Source organism: Ovis canadensis, chromosome 12 (genome assembly GCF_042477335.2).
Source record: "Ovis canadensis isolate MfBH-ARS-UI-01 breed Bighorn chromosome 12, ARS-UI_OviCan_v2, whole genome shotgun sequence".
NCBI classification, from domain to species: domain Eukaryota; kingdom Metazoa; phylum Chordata; class Mammalia; order Artiodactyla; family Bovidae; genus Ovis; species Ovis canadensis.
The window spans coordinates 82,106,039-82,129,532 of NC_091256.1; the positions used below are offsets into that span (position 1 = coordinate 82,106,039).

At 35.9% G+C, this 23,494-nt stretch overlaps 1 protein-coding gene across 2 annotated transcripts in view; it reads right to left on the reverse strand.

Annotated features, from left to right (window-relative positions):
- The window catches only part of PPP2R5A (protein phosphatase 2 regulatory subunit B'alpha), a 77,260-nt gene that overhangs the window by 11,022 nt on the left and 42,744 nt on the right, over window positions 1-23,494 (reverse strand). For both annotated transcript variants that reach the window (XM_069544205.1, XM_069544206.1), the window contains 5 exons: window positions 21,739-21,840; window positions 6,753-6,845; window positions 2,231-2,361; window positions 1,658-1,717; window positions 624-732 (listed from right to left, as the gene is read on the reverse strand). In XM_069544205.1, coding sequence (XP_069400306.1) covers window positions 624-732; window positions 1,658-1,717; window positions 2,231-2,361; window positions 6,753-6,845; window positions 21,739-21,840 — 495 coding nt within the window. The remainder of the gene's footprint in view (window positions 1-623; window positions 733-1,657; window positions 1,718-2,230; window positions 2,362-6,752; window positions 6,846-21,738; window positions 21,841-23,494) is intronic.

The following is a 23,494-nucleotide window of genomic DNA, read 5'->3' on the forward strand; positions in this document are numbered from 1 at the left end:
CCTTTTTTAGTAATAACTTCTGAATATTAAGTTAACTGAAATATTAAAGAAAATGTAGTTGGGCATATCAATCTTTCCATATTACTGAGGCGGTAGAGCAGTTCTTTGGGGAATTAAAAGTAACTGTCTTTGTCTTATAAATCAAAAATGTAACCATAGCCCACTAAACAAACAGATAAATAAAGCTGAGTGAAATAAGTCTAGCACTAACATTTTAGTTTTTTAGCATGTTTCTAACATGTATGCCTATACTGATATGATATTCTCTGAGTGTTAATAGAAGAAACCAAAATCATTCTCTAACTAGGTCACGGAGGCTAGACAGAACAGTCTGCAAACATGTGGGATGTATTCAAAGTCACACAGTTAATTAGGTCAGGGCCTAGACTAGAAAAGAACTTGATTTTTCCTATATCTATACTTAAAATGCATTGAGCTTATTTAAGAATACTAAATATCATCATGCTTTAAAAATTATGATATAATTAAAAATTTGCTTTGGGCAACTTACAAAGCAAATTGCTTAAGTATACTTAAAATTGCCACCTCAGTATTTCTCAGTTTCTCTGCCTTTATATCAGTTTTTGAAACAATGTTCATTTCACCTGAAATCTGCTACTTACCTGAGCATGAAACAAAGCTAATCCTTTTGCAGTATGCATAGGAATAAGAACCTTCATTAGAAATTGTTTATGTTCTGCTTTCAGTGGCAATGCAAAGCCATTGATAATACTGGAGGGAAAAAAAGGCAGGGGAAGGGTTACGTAGTTACTACTTTATTTCTAAGTTAGTACATCCCCAAGTACATAGGAACTGCTTTGCTTCAGGCCTGGTGTTGAATGACTTAACTTATCTGCAACCTAAGTTAGACAGACTATCGCTAGGAAGCCTGTTCCTCTAAGTCACACAATGGTCCCAAAAGAAAATGAGAACTGCCAATTTAATGTCCCAGTAAGAAATTTTACATTTTCTATAAAGCCTATCACTTATTGATGCCTTTATTTTTCTTCTCTAAAGTACAGGAGAGTCAGTATCACAATATTGTTAGAATTTTCAATGTATTCTGAAGTAAACGGGTAGTTTCTCTTACTTTATTGAAAGTTCTGAAATTAAGAACAGTTCTCTCCATAATCATGCCCTAAATATTAACAGAGGAGACTAAAACCATTCTTTAAATAGAGGGTCTAAACTCTCAGGTTAATACTGCTATGTGGTGAACAAGAAGGCAAAAAAGTTCATAGAACTAAAATCAAAGGCTATAGATTCTTCTAAAAAGAACAGATGTACGGGAATGGTCCATCAACATTGGAACAAGAATGTAACTTCCTGTAACTTCATCAAAAATTCACTATAGCTTATTTCATCTCTTCCCAATCAGATCCTGGAAATTTCTGAGGCGGTCTGGCAAGATTAGGCATAAAATATGCCACAGTTTCAAAAGCAGGAAGTCTACTCTGAAACAGATGCTTTGTGTGGCCCTACTTTAATATGCTGACCCCCTAAGAAGTTACAGTAAGAATTCAGTTGAGAAATTATGCCTTATACTGTATATTCAAATTATAAAATGTGAAATAATTTCTCTAATCCCAGCTAATATTTTAATACACAAAACATTCAAAGTTACTTAATTCTTAAAAAGAACAAAAAACTGATTTACCTTCCTAAAATTTCAAGGAGTTCAGCAACACCATTGAAATGTTCTGTTTCATATATAAACCTGAATTTAAAACAAAGATATAAAGAAAAATATCAGAAAACTAAACTGAATGAAAGATGCAGGAAGGTACAAAGATTAAAGCAAAACCCCCTAATCGGAAGCACCTACTTAATGATTTCATTTATAAAGTAGTCAAGATAGGGCCCACATATATTTAATTAGCTTTGTCAGAACATCAACTGAAACTACTTTAAGAGCTATTGATTTAAACAGTATTTATACAGGATTTTTTAAAATAAGTGCTCAAACAGACAAGTTCTCTCAGTAAAATTTAACCGTGAATAACATTTGTATTATCTATTAAAAACTGTCATTAGTACTATCCACTTAGATGAGAAGTTACAAGAAAAAGTTAGATGCAATCAAATGATATCCACAAAATAGGTTAGAAATGACTCGACTACTATCAGTTAAGTTCATAAGTTTCAGACATTAAAAACTAACCTAAAGAAATTGGAATAAAAAAATATGGAAGGGAAAAAAGTACTATACATGAATATACAAATAATATACCTGAGGAAAATGTTGTTAATTTGTTTTCTGATGAATGCTCTTAATCCAAGAAATTTCCCATAAATTCGATGTAGAACAGTCTTCAGGAAGTCACGTTCTCTGGGATCTTCACTATCAAAAAGCTCCAGGAGCTTTAAAAAAAATCTGAGAAATTACTTTTTAAAAATAATTGAGCTAACACTTCACTCTAATTTTGATTCCCAGAAAATCTTTAAATTTTTTACAAAGACTCTGCACCCTATCAGATTGACTTTATTATTGCTAAATAATGGCACTAAAGAATGGCACTAAAGCTTACGGAGTTATTTATTTTATTTCATTTTGAAAAAGAACGCACAATAAATCAAATGAACACTTCAAAAAAAAGTGCAATTTTTTTTTTGCCTTCCTACTCATTTTAAAATTCTGTCCTACTCTTGGCTACTAAACATAGCTTATAATTTTAAACTGTTGAAATCTGAGATTTTTTAAAAATGCTTTTAGAATCTTAAGCTTGTAGATTGCAAATTGTTAAATAAATAAGTTTATATTACTGTGTTTTAAATAAAAAGTTGGATTTTCTTAGCAAAAAATAAAAATCTATTTATAAAATACAATTACCTATGAAGTCATCAAGGAATTTCATGTTCTGTACTTTGGGATTGTTATTAGATTGGTGCAAAAGTAATTGTTGTTCTGCACTGTTGAAGCCTGCTGTTTGGTATTGACATTGGAATACATTTTTAAGTAAATGTGGTTATGCTATACATCATTTTAATGTGTGTTTCTTGCTTTATGTTTTTTTGCTAATAAAAGCCCAATGACTTTCAGACTATGGAAATGATGTTAGACAAAAAGCAAACTTGAATGATTTTTCTATTTGAGTTCAAAATGGGTCGTAAAGCAGCAGAGACAACTCACAACATCAACAATGCATTTGGCCTGGGGACTGCTAACAAATGTACAGGCCGTAGTGGTTCAAGAAGTTTCACAAAGGAGATGACAGCCCTGAAGATGAGAAAGACAGTAGCTGGCCACCGGAAACTGACAACGACCAGTTGAGAGCAATATTGAAATGGATCTTTTTACAAGGACATGAGAAGCTGCTGAAGAACTCAACACTGACCATCATACAGTCACTTGGCATTTGAAGGAAACTGGAAAGGTGAAAAAGCTCGGTAAGTGGATGCCTCGTGAGCCGACCATAAATCAAAAAGATCATCATTTTGAAATGTTGTCTTCTCTTATTCTATAATTCGTCAACAAACCATTTCTCGATTGGATTGTTGATGTGTGATGAAAAGTGGATTTTAAACGACAGCCGCTGATGACCAGCTCAGTGGGTGAACTGAGGAAAAGCTCCAAAGCATCTCCTAAAGCCAAACTTGCACCTCAAAAAGGTCATGGCCACTGTTTAGTCTGACCCACCACAGCTTTCTGATTCCCAGCGAAACCATTACACCTGAAAAGTATGCTCAGCAAATCAATGAGATCACCAAAAACTGCAATATCTGCAGTCAGCTTTGGAACAAAAAGGGCCCAATGCTCCATGACAACGCCTGACTGCAAGTCCCAAAAGTTGAATGAACTGGGTTACAAAGTTTTGCCTCATTCTCCGTATTTACCTGACCTCCTGCCAATGCACTACCATTTCTTCAAGCATCTCGACAACTTTTTCAGGGAAAATGCTTCCACAACTAGTAGAAGGCAGAAAATGCTTTTCAAGACTTCGCTGAATCCTGAAGCATGGATTTTTATAGGAATAAACAAACATATCTCGTTGGCAAAAACGTGTTGATTGTAATGGTTCCTATTTTATTAATAAAGATGTGTTTAAGTATAGTTATAATGATTGAAAATTCACGGTCCAAAACTGCAATTACTTTTTCATCAATCTAATAATTACTGTCATGATAGGAAGCTCTGAACCTTAAAGTTTTTTTTCCATTTTGTCTTTAATTATATGTAATTGTTAATTTGTGTATCTCTTCTACACAAGTGCGTGTTCTTTGAGAATAGTGATGACTTCAGTTATAATCCTAAAGTGTCTTGTTTATTGTCTGCATTTAGTGTTTGCCAGATTATTAAGTACTGCATGAGGCTCCAGCTAAAAATATCCATAAAGCATGAGAATTTGTATTATTATACCTAATTGAGTCACTTCAAATTATTTTAATAACTATTCACTTAAGACACTCAAATACAAGTTTCTGATGTTGAGTTTACTTGGAAGATATGTTTTGAAATTAATAAAAGCAATCCTTAATTATTCAGGTCACTATGTCTAATTCAAGAACAAATATAACGTAATACAAGTCGATCCTCGGGGTCAATGTGAAATATTAGAGAACAGTTGTTAGCTAAGTAGAAAATCTATTTAAGTAAATATTTTGAAATATTATAATCTAAATAAAATAATTTGTTTTATATAATCACATTTATAACCTATTATATATAATCAAATCCTGATTGTGTCATCTTTCAGCTCTGTAAATTTGGACATGATCTAGCTCTTTATGTAACAGCAGATAAGGGCAGTGCCTGGCACATAAAAAGCACCAAATAATTCTTAGCTTCCTCCTTCAGGAAATGATTTGAGCACAACCTGGAATTACATATTTATTTTCTTCTCTTGCAATAACAAATGTCCAAATTTATACTTCAGATTTTTCTCCTATACCTCTACATCTTAAACTTACCACCTAATTAAATAATTTCAAAATATAAAAGCTGAGAAATGTCACAGTAATATTTATTGAAGCAACACACTAAGAATACCTCAGAGCAGTGATCTGTGAAAGCACAGTGATGTAAACTGTTAGAAACAAATAATGAGGCCTTGGCTTCTTGGACAGTTCAGGCATTTAGAGTAGATGGTAGAAAATGGGTCCTATCCTACCAGTTTTCTTCCTGCTGCCCTCCAAACCCACTGAATAATCCACCAGCCAAAATACCTCAAACTCCAGGGTGAAGAAGCCCTACAGCAATTGTTCCACTCAACCTATTATCTTAAATACAATTTAACACAGCGTTACTAAAGTTCCTTTGCTACTGCTAAGTCACTTCAGTCGTGTCCGACTCTGTGCGACCCCACAGACGGCAGCCCACCAGGCTCCCCCGTCCCTGGGATTCTCCAGGCAAGAACACTGGAGCGGGTTGTCATTTCCTTCTCCAATGCATGAAAGCGAAAGGTGAAAGTGAAGTCACTCAGTCATGTCCAACTTAGCGACCCCATGGACTGCAGCCTACCAGGCTCCTCCATCCATGGGATTTTCCAGGCAAGAGTACTGGAGTGTGGTGCCATAAAGTTCCTTAATACACTGTATTTCTTCTATAGCACAAGAGAGCTACAGAAGGAAACGTGCATTCATCTCTAATACCAAAATAACAGAGCTCCATTTAATGACTGTTTCTAACTTGGTATTGAAATGAAATCAACATTTTACAGTTAACACACATCTAGTATTTCGTCATAGTTTCTGAAGAACTACATGAAAGGTTAAAGGACAATGACAATGTTCTTCATATATCAATACTTCACAGCACTAGTGAAAATACTTTACGTGGTAGCTGTAGCAGATGATCAGAAATTAACTCCAATACGTGGAGCTCATGAGCTTTATCCTAGGGGACACATAATGGTGGGATGAAGGCAGCAAAGGTCCTTGTAATGATCTTTAATCCTGGCCTCAGCACGTCGTTACTGCCCTTCCACTCGTCCTCTGCCTTTCTTTAAAATGCTAATTACTTTAGAAAAGGAGAGTATCAAATTCCTAATGAGACCTCACTCACAGCTAAGTACTTCAAAAGAGAAAATGGACCCAGAGAAGTTTGCTCTACTTCACAATTTTGTCTAGGGCCAGTGAAGTCCTTTGTATTTGAAAGATGCCTGTAAGTTACTGAAAAGATTTTGAAAATAAAAATGAACACATTCTAAGAAACGAATTTTAAGTATTAGGCTCCAAAATAAAAAAAATCCAGCTAACAATCAACTTATAAAAAGAAAGAAGGTATCACATATATTTAGCTCCTTTCCTTCTTAAATATTTTATCTGTGGTTTAGGAACTGGGTGGCTAGAATTCGTAAGGTGGGAAGGAGTAGGGGAGAAAAGGTAGTGACATAAAGCCCAAACTTCTGAAAATAATTTCATATTTATTTTCCCCCTCTCTGTCACAGTGCTTAGAACTATATGTCAAGTTCAAGCTCAAAGACTAAAAATTTTTTTAAATGGTTTTCCCCTTAGTTATACCAAATTTTCTAAGTTACACATTCCAACAAGGCTTGCTTTTCTGGTCTTTATAAAACAACTATGAAAATTTAGGATTTAGACAGGATAATTTAACTGATATAACAGAAGGCAAACCTTGATTAAAAATACTCCTGTATTCTCAAAGCTACTTTACTTTTAGTTCTCATCATCTGGCAAGAATATTAGGTGCTGTTAAAAAGAAATCCTTAAACTTTTGAAAGACTATTTTAATCACAAGTTAATAAATCACTGCTGAAATGAATAAGGAAATTTAAGACAGAAGAATTCCTTACCTGTTGTACAAATTTCTGATCAATGTATCGCTTTGCAATGCTAGGCTGGAAATCAGGGCTCTCCAAAAATCTCAAGAAGAATTCATACACCAACTGTAGGACAAAATGAAATAAAAGCCAAGATGAAGCCAATAAAATTTTACTGCATGTGAAATTCATATAAAAAACATACCTCCCTTAACAACTTAGTAATGAGATTTCAGATCTCATTATAAAATGTGATGAATTGGTAACATTTTTTTCAGAACTAAATATATACACACAATTTGTCTCCCAAGTTGGTACATTTTGGATTTATTGCTTTGCATCATTCATTGAAAATATTAACTTACAGGAGCCAGAAAACAAAGACGATGCCTATAAAATATTTAAGTTAGAAGACGTTGCACTCCATACTCACTGGGAACCTTTCTTCAGTGGTCTCCTAAACTACTTCACCTTAATTTCCAGAGTTACTTAAATGCAGGATCAGAAACCTCCAGATAAGAATAAACTGAATTGTAAGGAACAGTGTATCAGTATCAGTTTTAAAAAAGAGAAAAAGTTCAAGTCCTTCTATAAAACTACAGAGGGAAAAAAGTAACTAAATCGAAACCAGGATATCTTATCCACACTTTAGAAATAATTAACCAAATCCTCTATGTGCAGGGCTCAGAAATAAATGTCTGTGCACCACAGTGAATAAACTAAAAGCCCTAATAAGCCTTTACTTAAAAAGTACTAAGCATCTTAAAAATACAGTACTGCCCTCTTAACCTCGAGTGCTAAGTTCTAAGCACCACCTCCCCATGACTGAATGGCACTGGACCCTTTTCTATTCATGGTTTCCATCCACAAATTTAATGCCTTTTCCAGCTTAACTGAGCACTTACCACGCACTGTGGCCATAGCTTTTGTAGTCTGAGGTGTAACAGCAAAACCAGCGTGATTTTTTTTTTCCTTCCTCAGAATTTCACAGATAGAAGATTTATTACCACAAATAGCAGCGTCAGCATATGCTTTTTTTCTTTCCTTATCCAGTTGAGAACTTTTACCTTTTCCTTAAAGTACTTCACAACTTCTCTCTGGCATCCCTAAAGGTTGTTGTTGTTTAGTCGCTAAGTCGTGTCCAACTCTTTTGCGACCCATGGACTGTAGCCTGCCAGGCTCCTCTGTCCGTGGGATTTCCCAGGCAAGAATACTGGGGTGGGATGCCACTTCCTTCTCCAGGGAATCTTTCCAAGCCAGGGATCAGACTCCGGCATTGGCAGGTGCATTCTTTAGCCCCACATCAGGGTTTCTTGAAGACAAGTGTTGCAATGCTGTGACAGTCAGCTTGGTAACAGAGGTAGAGTTGGACACGACTTAGCAACTGAACAACAATCGCCACCACCTGGGACCATCAGAAACCTAAGCACAGGAGTCTGAAGAACTTCTGGGCTGGTGAACACATCAAAGTGCTAAGAGGGTGGCACATGGAAAACCCGAGCCCTTTGCCACACCTTACCACATGCCTCGCTTCTATTTGGCTGTTTCTGAGTTTTATCCTTTATAACAAACTGGTAACAGTAAGTAAAGTGATTCCTTGAGTTCTGTGAGCTCTTATAACAAATTACTGAACTGGAAGAGTGGGTCATGGTAACCCCATATTTATAGCCAGTTAGACGGATGGGAGGCCCAGAATCGTGACTGTCACCTGCAGTGAGCAACAGTCTTGATGGACTGAGCCCTTCACCCTAGAGGTCCCTGCTAACTGTGGGTAGTCAGTGTCAGAATGAATAAACCGTAGGACACGCAGTGAGAATTGGAGAATTTCTTGGTATAGAAAATCTATGTATTTGGCATCGGAAATGGGGGTAGAAAAGACAAGTCTTCCTTTAGCTATGTTTAGTATGAATAGATAGTAGGCACTGTAAAGCTCATTCACATATTGGGGAAGTAAGACAAAAATAAAAACATAAAATGGTATATACACAAGAACTATATGGCAAAACTATTGAGTGCAGGAGACATTTAGAAAAGGGCTATATCACTGTGGGATAAGGTCAACAGGAAAAGTTTTAAGGACACACAGTTTGAGCCCTGCATTAGATTTAATTTTGGACAAGAAGAAAAAGGAGGGCTTTTTATAAGATAAGTAGAACCTGTCTCAAGAAGAAGACAGTGAAGGGTAGAAGCTGGTGGGTATGGAATCAGAGACGCGGAATATTTACACAGATCCCGAGTTAAAAGCAGTGGTAAGGTGGGACCAAGTCAACCCTGAGTCAGAAATGGAGGGCTTAAGGCTTATTAATTTTAACAGCAATAGCATGTCTTCTGGGAAACTTATTTGACATCAAGCTCCAGATCAAAATGCACCCTCTAAATCACATACCCAGTTGAAACCTGCACCTATCACAGATATGACATGTATTTCTTACAGAGCTTTCATCAGCACTGTTTACCTGACACAGTGACCATTAATTAAGTGACCAGTCAGGATTAGCAGCGAATTGCTTTTATGCTACTAACTTAGCACCACTGAAGAGATGATGACGAAAAGTTAAACACATGTTGAATAATCCCAAACGGGCAGAATAAATACGAGTGATCTACAGAGCTAAAAATCTTCAATGTGGCACAACTAAGACCACATTTCTATAAAATTGCATCCTGTCTCCAGTCACTCTCTCTATACCCTCTATCCTGCACTATTGTTTTTAATTCTATCTATCACACCCTGACATAGTATTAGTTATTCTTTCCCCCAAGAATGTAAGACAGTTTGCTTATCAGTTCAATACTTAACCCCCAATATTTAGAATAATGCCTAAAAACAACAGATGACCAATAAATATTTGCTGAATGAAATATCACAGTTGTTGAGAAACTGTATTTCTGTATTAAAGTTTCTCTATCTTATTCCACATGAAAAATTGATTTGCCCCAAGAACCTAAGAAACCATGCTGCAAAGGACAACAGATACTTTCAGCAATGAGTTTAATTCTTTAATAAAATGGCAAACTTCATGCATGAGCGGTGTATGGCTGGTCTTCCTATTCCTATAAGCCAAAAAGCACCCTAAAAAATGATAACTAACATAACTAAAAACTATAAGGAATGAAGGATAATCTTTCCTTTCTACTCAATACTCACTGTGTCTTTCCTATGGTAGGTAAAATAAATAAAATTCTGGTCTTTACCAATAAAAGAGTTTAGAAGGCACAACACAAAACAGCAAAGATTCTTAATGTATTTGTAATATATTACTGTATTTGAAAATAAGACCTATACCAAAAGCTAAAGGAACTAGAAATGTTTGACCTAGAAAGGCAAAGATTTAAAAGCAACTTTAATGATTTACAAATATACAAAAGGCTCTTTTTCAAGGAATATGTTGACTGAATGTTTTCCAACCTCTATTAAGAGGAAGCTAACTCAAATGGAGTTTTAAAAATTCATCTAATATTTGAAAGAATTTATATAAGAATTAACATATACTAAGCTAAATGAGAGATAGTAAGTGCCTAGAACATTGCCTGCATGCATGCTAAGTTGCTTCAGTCATGTCCAATTATGTGCGACCCTATGGACTGTAGCCCACCAGGCTCCTCTGTCCATGGGATTCTCCAGGCAAGAATACTGGAGTGGGTGCCATGCAACCCAGGGGATCTTCCTGACCCAGGGATCAAACCCACATCTCTTCTGTCTCCTGCACTGGCAGGCAGGTTCTTTACCACTAGTGCCACCTGCTGCCTAGGACACAGCAAACAGTAACAAAATCTTAGTTCTGTAAGAATCTTTTTCTCTCCTCTGTAATCCTTTTAAAAATAAGACATATTCTGTGTGAATCCTGAATAGCTTATATAGGATCAACCTGTTTTCCCTCCTGCTCTTTTAACTATAATAATTAAAAAGATAATTAATAACAAATAACTATGATAAAAAGGTTAAAGTAATAAAAATGTTTCTCAATCTTAAATAAGGATAAAAGATGTTTCTTTTCTATTTCTGTGTATAAGTGTTAGTGCATTAAGCTATGGTCCCTATAATTTTAGATTCTTGGAACATGCAAATATTTAAAATATAGTATCTGGTCAAGAAGTATTTGAACATGAAGGTGTACATTATAAAATATATATGTCCCCAGTTTAAATTTCTACTTATACAGATCATAAAGAAGAGTCTCTAGTCCCTAAAGCCAAGTTATCTTATAAAGGTCTATGTTCTATTCAGTATACTACATAATTGCATCTTAATTATCTGTGCCAAAAAGAGAACTGATAAAAGAAAACAAAAATACTACATAATCTGCCTGTATTCCAGGCTAGTAGAGCAGTCATGCCTCTCTATCTGTAACTACCTACATAGAAAATTATGTATCTTTTTGGTCTTCAATAAATATAAAGCAATAATATTTAGGAAAGAAAAATTTAAAGTAACATAACTGTTTTATATTAATAATTATCATATAATATTTAGTAAATTAAAAGATATGACCAATCCACCAATCCCCTAGTACTGAAATGGCCTTTCTTTTGTTCTTTTCTTCTGTGTTTCTTTATTCCACTGTTCATTAGTATTTCCATTACAGTGTGAAAAAAAAAGTAAAAAGAAATTGTAAAATAGCACATTTTAAGAAAACTCATGAAAAGGTTGAAGAAACAAAATTTTGAAAGGTTTTGAAATTATCTGAGATTTTTCCCCTCATTGACTAAATTTAATGTTTTTTTTCACCCTACCAAGTTAATTTCTAGCAGCAAAGATCCAATAAGCTAAATGTATTAATAAAATGCAAACTTAGTACCAAACAAAAAATTTCAGGTGGATTCAAATAATATTAACAACCAGGACAGAAATTTTAATTGAGCAAATTTCATCAGTGCTACACTATAATTTCACTCATCAGAACAGCTTTAACATTTTACTGTAAAGAAAATACGATGACTAAATAGTAACAAATCCTACCAATCAGTTCACTTCATATTTAGCAGGCCATCTGACTGCCAGATTTAAAAACTGTATATCAAATTTAATTACTAGAAATATTTTAAACTATAAACACTTATATTTAGAGCAGAGCCTTTTAATCAGAAGACTATGAATGTATATTTCTTGTATGTCTCTGTGAATTTATCTCAGCGAACACACACTTTTTAAAAATCATATTTTGAAAGTAACTCACCATCCCCTAAAATTTAAGAACCATTAGTTTCAGCAAATTTAAGTGAAATCTCAGATCATACCAGTGAAAAACCAAAAGCACATTGTATGTATGGCTGAAATTTTAGTTAATTCTCAAGGGCATATAAAAATGTCTTAATGGAAAAACTATTTTTCAAAATTCAAAGACTGAAGAGATTCTTTTGAGATTATCCAACTACATGTGATCAAAAATATGTACAACTTAACAGCTAACGAGAATTTCATGCTTTTAAAACCTCTTTATTATTAAACCCAGTATTGCTGATTTTACAAAAACCATGGTATAAATTTCAGATGAACTGTGTGCAGTGCTACTAAAAAGTAGTTTACCACTTCAGATTTTCTATTCTATAAGCGCTAATGTGCTGATAAATCTTGAAAGTTTTATCAATTTACACTAACCCTAGAATTCTTCTTTCATTCTATTTGGATGTATAGGTGCTAGACAGATCAAATAAATAATGAAGCAGACTACTGCTTTAAAATGTCCCAAGTAGTTTAGAATATTAATTTCTTTCTCTTGTCTTTTATAATAAAATATAAAATGAAATGTCACTAAAAAATTCAAGTCCTTGCAAAATAAAAATCAACAATATAATCTGGGGGAATTCCCTGGCGGTCCAGTGGTTAGGACTTTGCACTTTCACTGACAAGGGCCTAGGAGGAACTAAGAGCCACATGCAAGCCACATGATGCCGCCAGAAAAAACCCAACCTTCCCCAAACTAAACAATATAATCTGAAGCAACACCGAGCACCCATATATGAAGCACGGTTCTTCTCTATCTCCCAGGGACTATGTAGAAAATAGCTGATGTTATCTATCCTATTGTCATTAACAAAGCTATCATTTTTCATTTTATTCAGGACAGACTCTTGTCTCCAATGGTTCAAGCCTGTGGCAGGCATTATAGATAAGCCAGTATAACACCCATTCCCTTCCCCCTGTATGTCTCTACTACTGAAGCTGGAAAAACTAAATATTCATTCTGTCAGTCTGCCTTTCAACTACAGTAATGGAAAAATTAAAGAGTAAAGAAAAAAGGGAAATCAGAAACAGTTCAACAAAATACAGAAAGAGATGAGAAAAACAAAAAGATTTCAAGGGAAAAGATACAGAGACAGAAGAACAGAATCAACATGAACAGCAGAAAGAAGAAGAAAAACGTGGCAGAATGAAATAAATACTAAAAAGTATACTGAAGAAAACGTTTCAGAAATAGAAGTGGGCTTTTACAGTGAAAGAACACCATTCAACTAGGAAAACTGATGTGAAAAGTCAACACTTACATATAGCTCAATAAAAGCAACTGGCCGTTAAAGGAAAAATATCTTTTGGGCATCCAAGCAAAACCACCAAGAATTTGAGAGAAAAAAAAATCAGACTGAAGACAATGGAATATTTAAGGTACTTAAGGAATTTAAGGAAAGAAGCTAAACCAAGGATTTTACATCAATTCAAGCTGATCTTTAAACGTGAAGGCTACAGACAAACTGCTATGAAATATGCAAGAACTCAGAGACCTTCTACTAAAGAATGAGCTTCAGATTACCAAGAAATGATCAGAAAAAATTTTCATAAGGATTGACAGTAAATATTAAATAAGTTTCCTACAGAACTAATGACAAGTGATGGGCATATAGGTATTTACTGTGAGAGTAAAAGTGTATTACTTATACTAGATGCTAGAGAGGCAGGAAGTAGAGGAAGAAAAGACTACTTACTAATTTCAATACTGTTCACTCTGGAGAATCAATAAACTAGCTACAAAAGAAAGCACCAAGGATATTTCTTAAAGGTATCAGCATAAAGGCAACCATTATATACATATATATATATAATGTGTGTGTGTGTGTATATATGTATATATATACCTCTTTCTAAATATCAAAAGTACATCTTTTTTAAAAAGGGAGAATGAAAAGAAAACAGATACTATAGTTTAAAAAAAAATTGTGCTATGTTTTGTGCATGTGTTATCCCATTCAATTTTTATATAACCCCGTTTTATGCCAGCTTTGTAAAGGAGGATGCAGAGAAATTTAGCAGCTTAATTAAGGTCATTTCCACAGGTAAGTTATCAAAACTGAGATTTGAGTAGAGGTCTGTCACCAGGATCACTTCCACTTCACCATACTTTGTAATAATAATTTTCTTGTATCTTGTTAGAATGTGTATATATAAACTTCTGTACCATTTAACTAAGGCACATCTGTACCTGTATAATTATACCTTTAAAAAGTCACTTATGAGGTCTAAAAAAAAAAAAGTGATAGCTAGTGGGAGACCTTATTTAATGGTGTTAAATGAAGCTAAAAAGGTATGAATTAAAACTTCATAAGAATTTGTATATATCTGTCTTGGACCATAGATGGTATCTAGGGGAAGCAGTAAAGCTTTTAATCATGCAGAACAAGGACACTGGAGCAATATTTTGCTATAAACCTTATCCTAACACTTACTTTTTGCATAATCTTGGGCAGGATTCTTGATCTATTTTAGCTTAATCTTAAGCTTATCCATAAAATATGAACAATAGCTACTTTTTATAGTGTTATTACACAACCTGCTCCAGTATTCTTTTCTGAAAAATCCCATGGACAGAGGAGACTGGCAGGTTACAGTCCATGGGGTTGCAGAGTTGGACAAGACTGAGCACACACACAGAGACATACATAATTACCTAAACACGATCAGCAAGCCATCTGATAAACTAATATTATTGGTTGTATGTAGGCAAGTACAGGCTTCCCCTGTAGCTCAGTCGGTAAAGAATTTGCCTGCAGTGCAGGAGACCTGGGTTCAATCCCTGGGTTGGGAAGATCCCCTGGAGAAGGAAATGGCAACCCACTCCAGTATCCTTGCCTGGAAAATCTCATGGACAGAGGATCCTGGTGGATTGCAGTCCATGGGGTCGCAAAAAGTTGGGCACAACTGAGCGACTAACATAGGCAAATACATTTAATTCTCTAGAAAAACATTTCGTTGTGCTTGCCTGCAGATTTTAGGTCACTAACACTATCTTAGCTGGTTTTAGAAGAGTCAGAGGAACCGGAGATCAAACTGCCAACATCCAATGGATCATCGAAAAAGCAAGAGAGTTCCAGAAAAACATCTACTTCTGTTTTATTGACTATGCCAAAGTGTGGATCACAATAATCTGTGGAAAATTCTGAAAGAAGTGGGAATACCAGACCACCTGGCCTGCCTCTTGAGAAACCTATATGCAGGTCAGGAAGCAACAGTTAGAACTGGACATGGACAACAGACTGGTTCCAAATATGTAAAGGAGTATGTCAAGGCTGTGTAGTGTCACCCTGCTTATTTAATTTATATACAGAGTACATCATGAGAAACGCTGGCTGGAAGAAGCACAAGCTGGAATCAAGATTGCCAGGGGAAATATCAATAACCTCAGATATGCAGATGACAGCACCCTTACGCAGAAAGTGAAGAGGAACTAAAAAGCCTCTTGATGAAAGTGAAAGAGGAGAGTGAAAAAGTTGGCTTAAAGCTCAACATTCAGAAAACTATAAGATCATGGCATCTGGTCCCATCACTTCATGGGAAATAGATGGGGTAACAGTGGAAACAGTGTTAGACTTTATTTTTCTGGGCTCCAAAATCACTGCAGATGGTGATTGCAGCCATGAAATTAAAAGATGCTTACTCCTTGAAAGAAAAGTTATGACCAACCTAGACAGCATATTGAAAAGCAGAGACATACTTTGCCAACAAAGGTCCGTCTAGTCAAGGCTATGGTTTTTCCAGTGGTCATGTATGGATGTGAGAGCTGGGCTGTGAAGAAAGCTGAGTGCTGAAGAATTGATGCTTTTGAACTGTGGTGCTGGAGAAGACTCTTGAGAGTCCCTTGGACTGCAAGGCGATCCAAGTAGTCCATTCTAAAGGAGATCAGTCCTGGGTGTTCTTTGGAAGGAATGATGCTAAAGCTGAAACTTTCAGTACTTTGGCCACCTCATGCAAAGAGCTGATTCACTGGAAAAAGACTCTGATGCTGGGAGGGATTGGGGGCAGGAGGAGAAGGGGACGACAGAGATGGCTGGATGGCAACACCGACTCGATGGATGTGAGTTTGAGTGAACTCTAGGAGTTGGTTGTGGACAGGGAGGCCTGGTGTGCTGTAATTCATGGGGTTGCAAAGAGTCGGACATGACTGAGTGACTGAACTGAACTGAACTGACTGAACACTATCTTAAAAATACACAAATCATCCTTTCAGAATGGCTACCATCAAAAAGACCACAAACAACAAATGTTGGTGAGGATATGGAAAAAAAAAGGAAGACTTGTGCACTACTGGTGGAAATGTAAACTGATAAAGTCACTGTGCAGAATAACATGGAGGTTCTACAAAAAACTAAAAGCAGAATTATCATACGACCCAGCAATTTCACTCCTCAGTGTATATCCAAAGAAAACAGAAACGCTAACTTGAAAAGATATATGCATCCCAATGTTCACAGCAGCAGTATCTACAATAGGCAAGATACGGACACAACTTAAGTATCCATCAACAGATGAACAGATGAAAAAAATATAGTGTTATATTATGTATATATATATACATATATACACACACACACACACACATATAAGGGAATACTACTCAGCTATAAAAAGAATGAAATTTTGCCATTTGCAACTACATAGATGAAACTGGAGAGTACTATGCTAAGTGAAATAAATGAGAGAAAGACAAACATCATATGATATCACTTAAGCATGAAATCTAAAAAATAAAGCAGACTAGTGAATACAACAAAAAAAAAAGCAGACTCACAGATATAAAGAACAAACGGGTGGTTACCACTGGGGAAAGGAAAGAAGGAAGAGGCAAGAAAGGAGTAGGGGACTACAAGGTACAAACAACTATTTATAATAGAAATAAGCTACAAGAATATATTATACAGCACAGGAAATATAGCCAATATTTTATAACTACAAATGGAGTATAATTTATAAAAAATACTGAATCACTGTTTATATACCTGGAACTAATACAATATTGTAAATCAACTATACCCCAATAAAAAATATTAAAGTCATTATAGTTGAAGCATTAGGCAAGAGTACCTTTTACTTTCTCCCTCATAGCTTTGCTTATTTTAAAAGTAAGAAAATATCTGTAAACTGAAGGCATCATATGGGTCTTCTCAGGGCATTTTAATTAGACACTCTGGAGAGCAAAAATAAAACCTAATGTATATAATAAAAAAACCAACAATCATAAAGACTAGCCATATAAAAACATGTGCGAAGAAACCCTGTAAGGGCTTCCCAGTTCGATTCCTGGGTTGGGAAGATCCCCTAGAGAAGGAAATGGCAACCCACTCCAGTGTTCTTACCTGAAAAATTCCACGGACAAAGAAGCCTGGGGGGCTACAGTCCGTGGGACTGCAGAGTTGGGTATGACTGAGCACCTGAGCACACAAACCCCCCCCCCCCATGGCATGCATGCACGCACAAGAAACCCTAAGCACACATCAGTGTATTTCATAGCTATAATGGAACCTTTGTAACAGTTCTTAAATACAGCATAAGAGTTACAATATATTCTGCTCTGAATCTTATCTAAAGAGCCCTAGTTTTTTAAGTATTAAGTGTGGTAGCACCAATGTAATTCAGTTAACTGAGTGAACCTCAGATGACCTTATACTAAAGCCATGTATTTGAGGGGAATGTTTGAATAAAGAAGTTAGGGCTAGAAAGAATTGGCTGGAGAAGGTTTAATGGAAGAAATGGTCCTTCTCATAAAGTAAGTTTTTTATTACCAGTTTTCCAATAATTATGAGGAGTTGTCACACAGTGGCATTAGGGCAGGAAGACTATCCCTCCTTCAGTCTCAACTAAAAAGATGTGCTTCAGAGAGGACTTCTGCAATGGCAGAGTGAGGACTTCAGTATATTTGCTTTCCCACAAAAAAACAATGAAAAACACTTTGAGCTGGCAGAGAGAGAGGTCAGTAGAGATTATCTAGTTTGAGGTGCAAAAAGACAGACTGGATACAAAACAACAGAGTTTCAAAGACCTGTGGGATACCATCAATCATACCAATGTACTACACATAATGGGAGTCTCAGAAGGAGAGGAGAAACAGGAAGGATTAATAGTTGAAGAAATGGCTAAAAACAATTCAAATTTGATGAAAAGTATTAATTTATACAATGAACTCAACTGGAGCTCAGTGGAGCTCCAACTAGAATAAAGTCAAAGAGATCCATATCTAGAGACATCATAATCAAACTGACAAACGTTAAAGACATGGAAAATTTTCAAAGCGGCAAGAAATAATGTATCACATACATCAGATCCTCATAAGATTAATAACTGACTTGGACAGAAAACTATGGACATCAGAGGATCAGTGAGAGGACACCTTCAAAGTGTTAAGGGGAAAAGGCACTTAGCCAAGAATTCTATATCCAGCCAAACTGTCCTTCAAAAATGAAGGGACAATTAAGATATTCCCAGATTAATTGACGTGCCTTACAAGAAATATTAAAGGGAATCCTTCAGGCTGAGAAGAAAGGACACCATATGAGTTCATAAGAAGAAAGAAAGAGCATGGGTAAAGGTAACTACATAGGTAAATACTGTGTTTTTATTTATAACTCTTTCATTTTGTTTTACAAGACAACCAAATAAAGCAATAATTACAAAACTGGGTTGATGGATGTACAATGCACAGGCATACTTCGGAGATATTGCAGGCTTGGTTCCAGGCCACCATAATAAAGTGAATTTTGCACTAAAGCAAGTCACTTGAATTTTTCTGGCTTCCCAATGAATATAAAAGTTATGTTTATATTAGAGTCTATTAAATATGCAATCAATTATGTTTTATAAAAACAATGTACATACCTTAATTTAAAAATACTTTATTGCTAAAAATGCTAACCATCATCTGAGTCTTCAGCAGGTTGTAAACTTTTTGCAATAATAACATCAAAGATCACTGATCACAGATCATCATAAAAATATAACAATGTAAAAGTTTAAAATATTACAAGAATTATCAAAATGTGACACTGAGACATGAAGTAAGAAAATGGTGCTGATAGACTTGCTTGACACAAGGTTGCCACAAACCTTCAATTTGTAAAAAAATGCAATATCTGCAAAGTTCAATGAAGTAAAGTGCAATAAAATGCCTGCATAAAGATCCAATTTGTATGACAGTAACAGCACAGAAGAAGGGGGAGGGAATGGAGGTATACTGGACCAAAGTTTTATATACTACTAAAATCATTAAAATTGAATACTACTACTATTCAATCAAACTAGTTCGTTTTAAAATGTAATCCCTAGGGTTAGTACTAAGAAAATACCTCAAAAAAGTATAGTTAAAGAAACAAGGGAATTAAAATGGTACTCCAGAAAATCGTATTTAATACGAAACACAATAACGGAGGAGTAGAGGAATGAGAAAGACATAAGACATAGAACAGCAAAGTGTTGTTCAGTCGCTAGATTGTGTTCGATTCTGTGACCCCATGGAGCCTGCCAGGCTCCTCTGTCCATGGGAATTTCCCAGGCAAGAATAAGGGAATGGGTTGCCATTTTCTTCTCCAGGGGTTCTTCCCAATCCAAGGATAGAACCCACATCTCCTGCATTGCAGGCTGATTCTTTACCAATGAACTACCAGGGAAGGCCAAAACAGCAAACGTAAATTCTACCATACCAGCAATTACATTAAATATAAATGGATTAAACATTAGTCAAAAGCAGAGACTGTCAAAACTGATTAAAAAAAAAACAAGGTTTCAACTACATGCTGTTTACAAGAGACAGTATTTCTTTAGCCACACTGTGTGGCTTGCAGGATCTTTGTTCCCTGACCATGGATTGAACTTAGGCCTTTAGCAGTGAAACTGAAAAGTCCTAACCACTGAACCACCAAGGAATTCCCAAGAGACACAATTTAGATTTAAAGAAACAAATAGATAAGAAGTCAATGTACAGAAAAGATATATCATGCAAACAGTAACCAAAAGAGAGTTAGACAGTAGCTGTAAAATACTATATAAATACAGTATTTATACAGTGGCTATAAATTTATATAGTATTTATATATGTAAATTTATTAGTATTTATATAAATATAGTATTTAAATAGTGGTTATAGAATACTATATCAGACAAAATGAATTTTAACAAAAAAACTGTAAAATGATTATAAACATGATTTATAAGACCCCAAAATACATGAATCAAAAGCTGACATAACAGAAGAGAGAAACAGACAATTCAACTATAACAGTAGGAAATTTCAATATTTCATTTTCAATAGTGGAGAGAACTAGACAGAAGGTCAATAAGGAAACTGAAAACTTAAACAACCAACTAGATCTAAGAGATTTTAACACAACACTCCATCCAGCAACAACAGTATACACATTCTTCTCAAGCACACATGAAACATTCTCCATGATAAACTATATGCTAGGCCCAATACATTTAAAAGGATTGAAAACTTCAAAGTATATTCACCAACCACAATGGAATAAAATTATAAATCAGTAACAGAAAGAAATATGGGAGCCACAAATATGTAGAAATTAAGGCAAAAGTTGCTCAGTCCTGTCCGACTGATTGTGACCCCATGGACTATACAGCCCATGGAATTCTCCAGGCCAGAATACTGGAGTGGGTACCCTATCCCCCCTTCTCCAAAGGATCTTCCCAACACAGGGACTGAACCCAGGTCTCTGGCATTGCAGGTGGACTCTTTACCAGCTGACCCATCAAGGAAGCCCAAGAATACTGGAATGGGTAGCCTATCCCTTCTCCAGTGGATCTTCCTGACCCAGGAATTGAACCAGGGTCTCCTGCATTACAGGCAGATTCTTTACCAGCTGAGCTACTAGGGAAGCCCAGTCCCTCAGTTGTACCCAACTCTTTGCAACTCCATGGACGATAGTCCATGGAATTCTCAGGCCAGAATACTGGAGTGGGTAGCCTTCCCTTCTCCAGGGGATCTTCCCAATCAAGGGATCAAACCCAGGTCTCCCGCCTTGCAGGCAGACTCTTTACAAGCTGAGCCACAAGGGAAGCCCCAAAATTAAACACATTAGTAAATAACTAATGGGCCAAATAAGTCACAGAGGAAGTTAGAAAACACTTTGAAAAGAATGAAAATAAAAACACAGCATGTCAAAACTTCTGGGAAACATGTTAAACAAAGACTTACACATTCATACCAGTTCTAGTCACAAAGGCCAAAAAGCAGAAACCACCTAACTGTCCATCTACTGATTAATGGATAAACAAAATGTGGTATGTCCATACACTGGAATATTATTCAGCCATTAAAAGGAATGACATATTGATACATGTTACAATATTGATGAAACCTGAAAATATTATGTTAAGCATTTAAGGCAAATCCATAGACACAGAGAGTAGATTAATAGCGGCCAGTGGCTAGGTGGTAGGCGGCAGGTAAAGAATGGGAACTGACTGTTAATGACAAGGGTGTTTCCATCTGGGGTGATGAAAAGATTGTGGATGATGAAAAGGTAATGAAAAGGTGCCTATTACACTAGGTAATAGTGATGGCTGCATAGCATTACGAATGTACTTAATGTTATGGAATATACTTTAAAACTGTTTAAAAGGTAAATGTTAAGTGTAATTTACAATTAAAAAAATGAAAAGCAATATTTTGGGAAAAGGAAATGTTAAGAAAATGTATTAAAAATCTAGTACTTTAAATAGACACTCAAATCTAAAACTGAGTTCCATGATTTCAGCAAAACAGCATAAATGTAAAAATTTTTTAAATAAAATTATGTTCCATACTTGTATGTGAGGCCAAGAGGCCTCAAGTGTGGGTTCATCCTCTTCTGGATCAAAATCTGGATTATCACTTGGAGGAAGAGTTCGGAAGATGTTAGCACTGATCTGTAAAGAAAAATAAATTTAGACTTCTATTCTCTGTTGTTCAGTTAAACTTAAAAATGCAAAATGAAATATTTTAAAGACAACTTTAAGAAAAAAGCTGTGACTATAAGTCTAGCTCAAAACCTATAAACCTCTTCAAGATATGAAGGCAGCCATTTCTTTCTTTCTTTTCTCTATCCCATAACTCTGACCTCTAAAGACATCAAATTTCATACAGACTACCTCCAGATTCCTCTTTAAATCACAAATTTTTTTTTCAAAGTTTTGCTTAAAAAAAAAAGTGGAGGGGAGGAAACTGCGGGAGGGGAGCATAAAGTTCCTAACTCTCCCTATCCCTAACTTATTCTTTTCATCTTTCCACAACTTCTCCCATACTTTAACCCAGACTTTTACTTACCTTATAATCGAAAAGAGTTTGGTAAAATATCTATAGTCTTACACACACACCACATTTTATAAAGAGAAGGAGGATGGGGGTATATAGCCATTACAGACACAGTTTATAATACCTCATGATGATTTGGCATCACCGACTCAATGGATATGGGTTTGGGTGGACTCCGGGAGTTGGTGACAGACAGGGATGCCTGGCGTGCTGCGGTTCATGGGGTTGCAGAATCAGACACAACTGAGAACTGAACTGATGATGATTTGATTTAGATGATTTGATTTCATTTACTCTGAGCCTTTTAAAAAATATTACTCTCTCTGAAATAAAAGTATGCTTTGAGACTCTTTATTTTAGATTCTAACTCATCTTGCACACTGTCTTAATACCAAAGTACGCTACAGTCCTTCTCTAGCAAAGAATAGATTGTGAGCCCAAATCAAAATTCTTTGAAGAATGATAAACAGACTGACAGACCAAATGGTTCAGTAAACACGTAAGACTCTAACATTTGAGGCATCGGTCATTTAAGATAAATTACTTGGGGAATAGAGGATGAGACAAATGTTTGGTTCAGTTCAGTTCAGTTCAGTGGCTCAGTCATGTCCGACTCTTTGCAACCCCATCAATTGCAGCACGCCAGGCTTCCCTGTCCATCACCAACTCCTGGACTTTACTCAAACTCATGTCCATCGAGTCAGTGATGCCATCCAACCATCTCATCCTCTGTCGTCCCCTTCTCCTCCTGCCCCCAATCCCTCCCACCATCAGGGTCTTTTCAAATGAGTCAACTCTTCGCATGAGGTGGCCAAAGTACTGGAGCTTCAGCTTCGGCATCAGTCCTTCCAAAGAAATCCCAGGGCTGATCTCCTTTAGGATGGACTGGTTGGATCGCCTTGCAGTCCAAGGGACTCTCAAGAGTCTTCTCCAACACCACAGTTCAAAAGCATCAATTCTTCGGCACTCAGCCTTCTTCACAGTCCAACTCTCACATCCATACACGACCACTGGAAAAACCATAGCCTTGACTAGACAGACCTTTGTTGGCAAAGTAATATCTCTGCTTTTCAATATGCTATCTAGGTTGGTCATAACTTTCCTTCCAAGGAGTAAGCATCTTTTAATTTCATGGCTGTAATCATCTGCAGTGATTTTGGAGCCCAGAAAAATAGTCTGACACTGTTTCCCCATCTATTTCCCATGAAATGATGGGGCCAGATGCCATGATCTTAAATTTTCTGAATGTTGAGCTTTAAGCCAACTTTT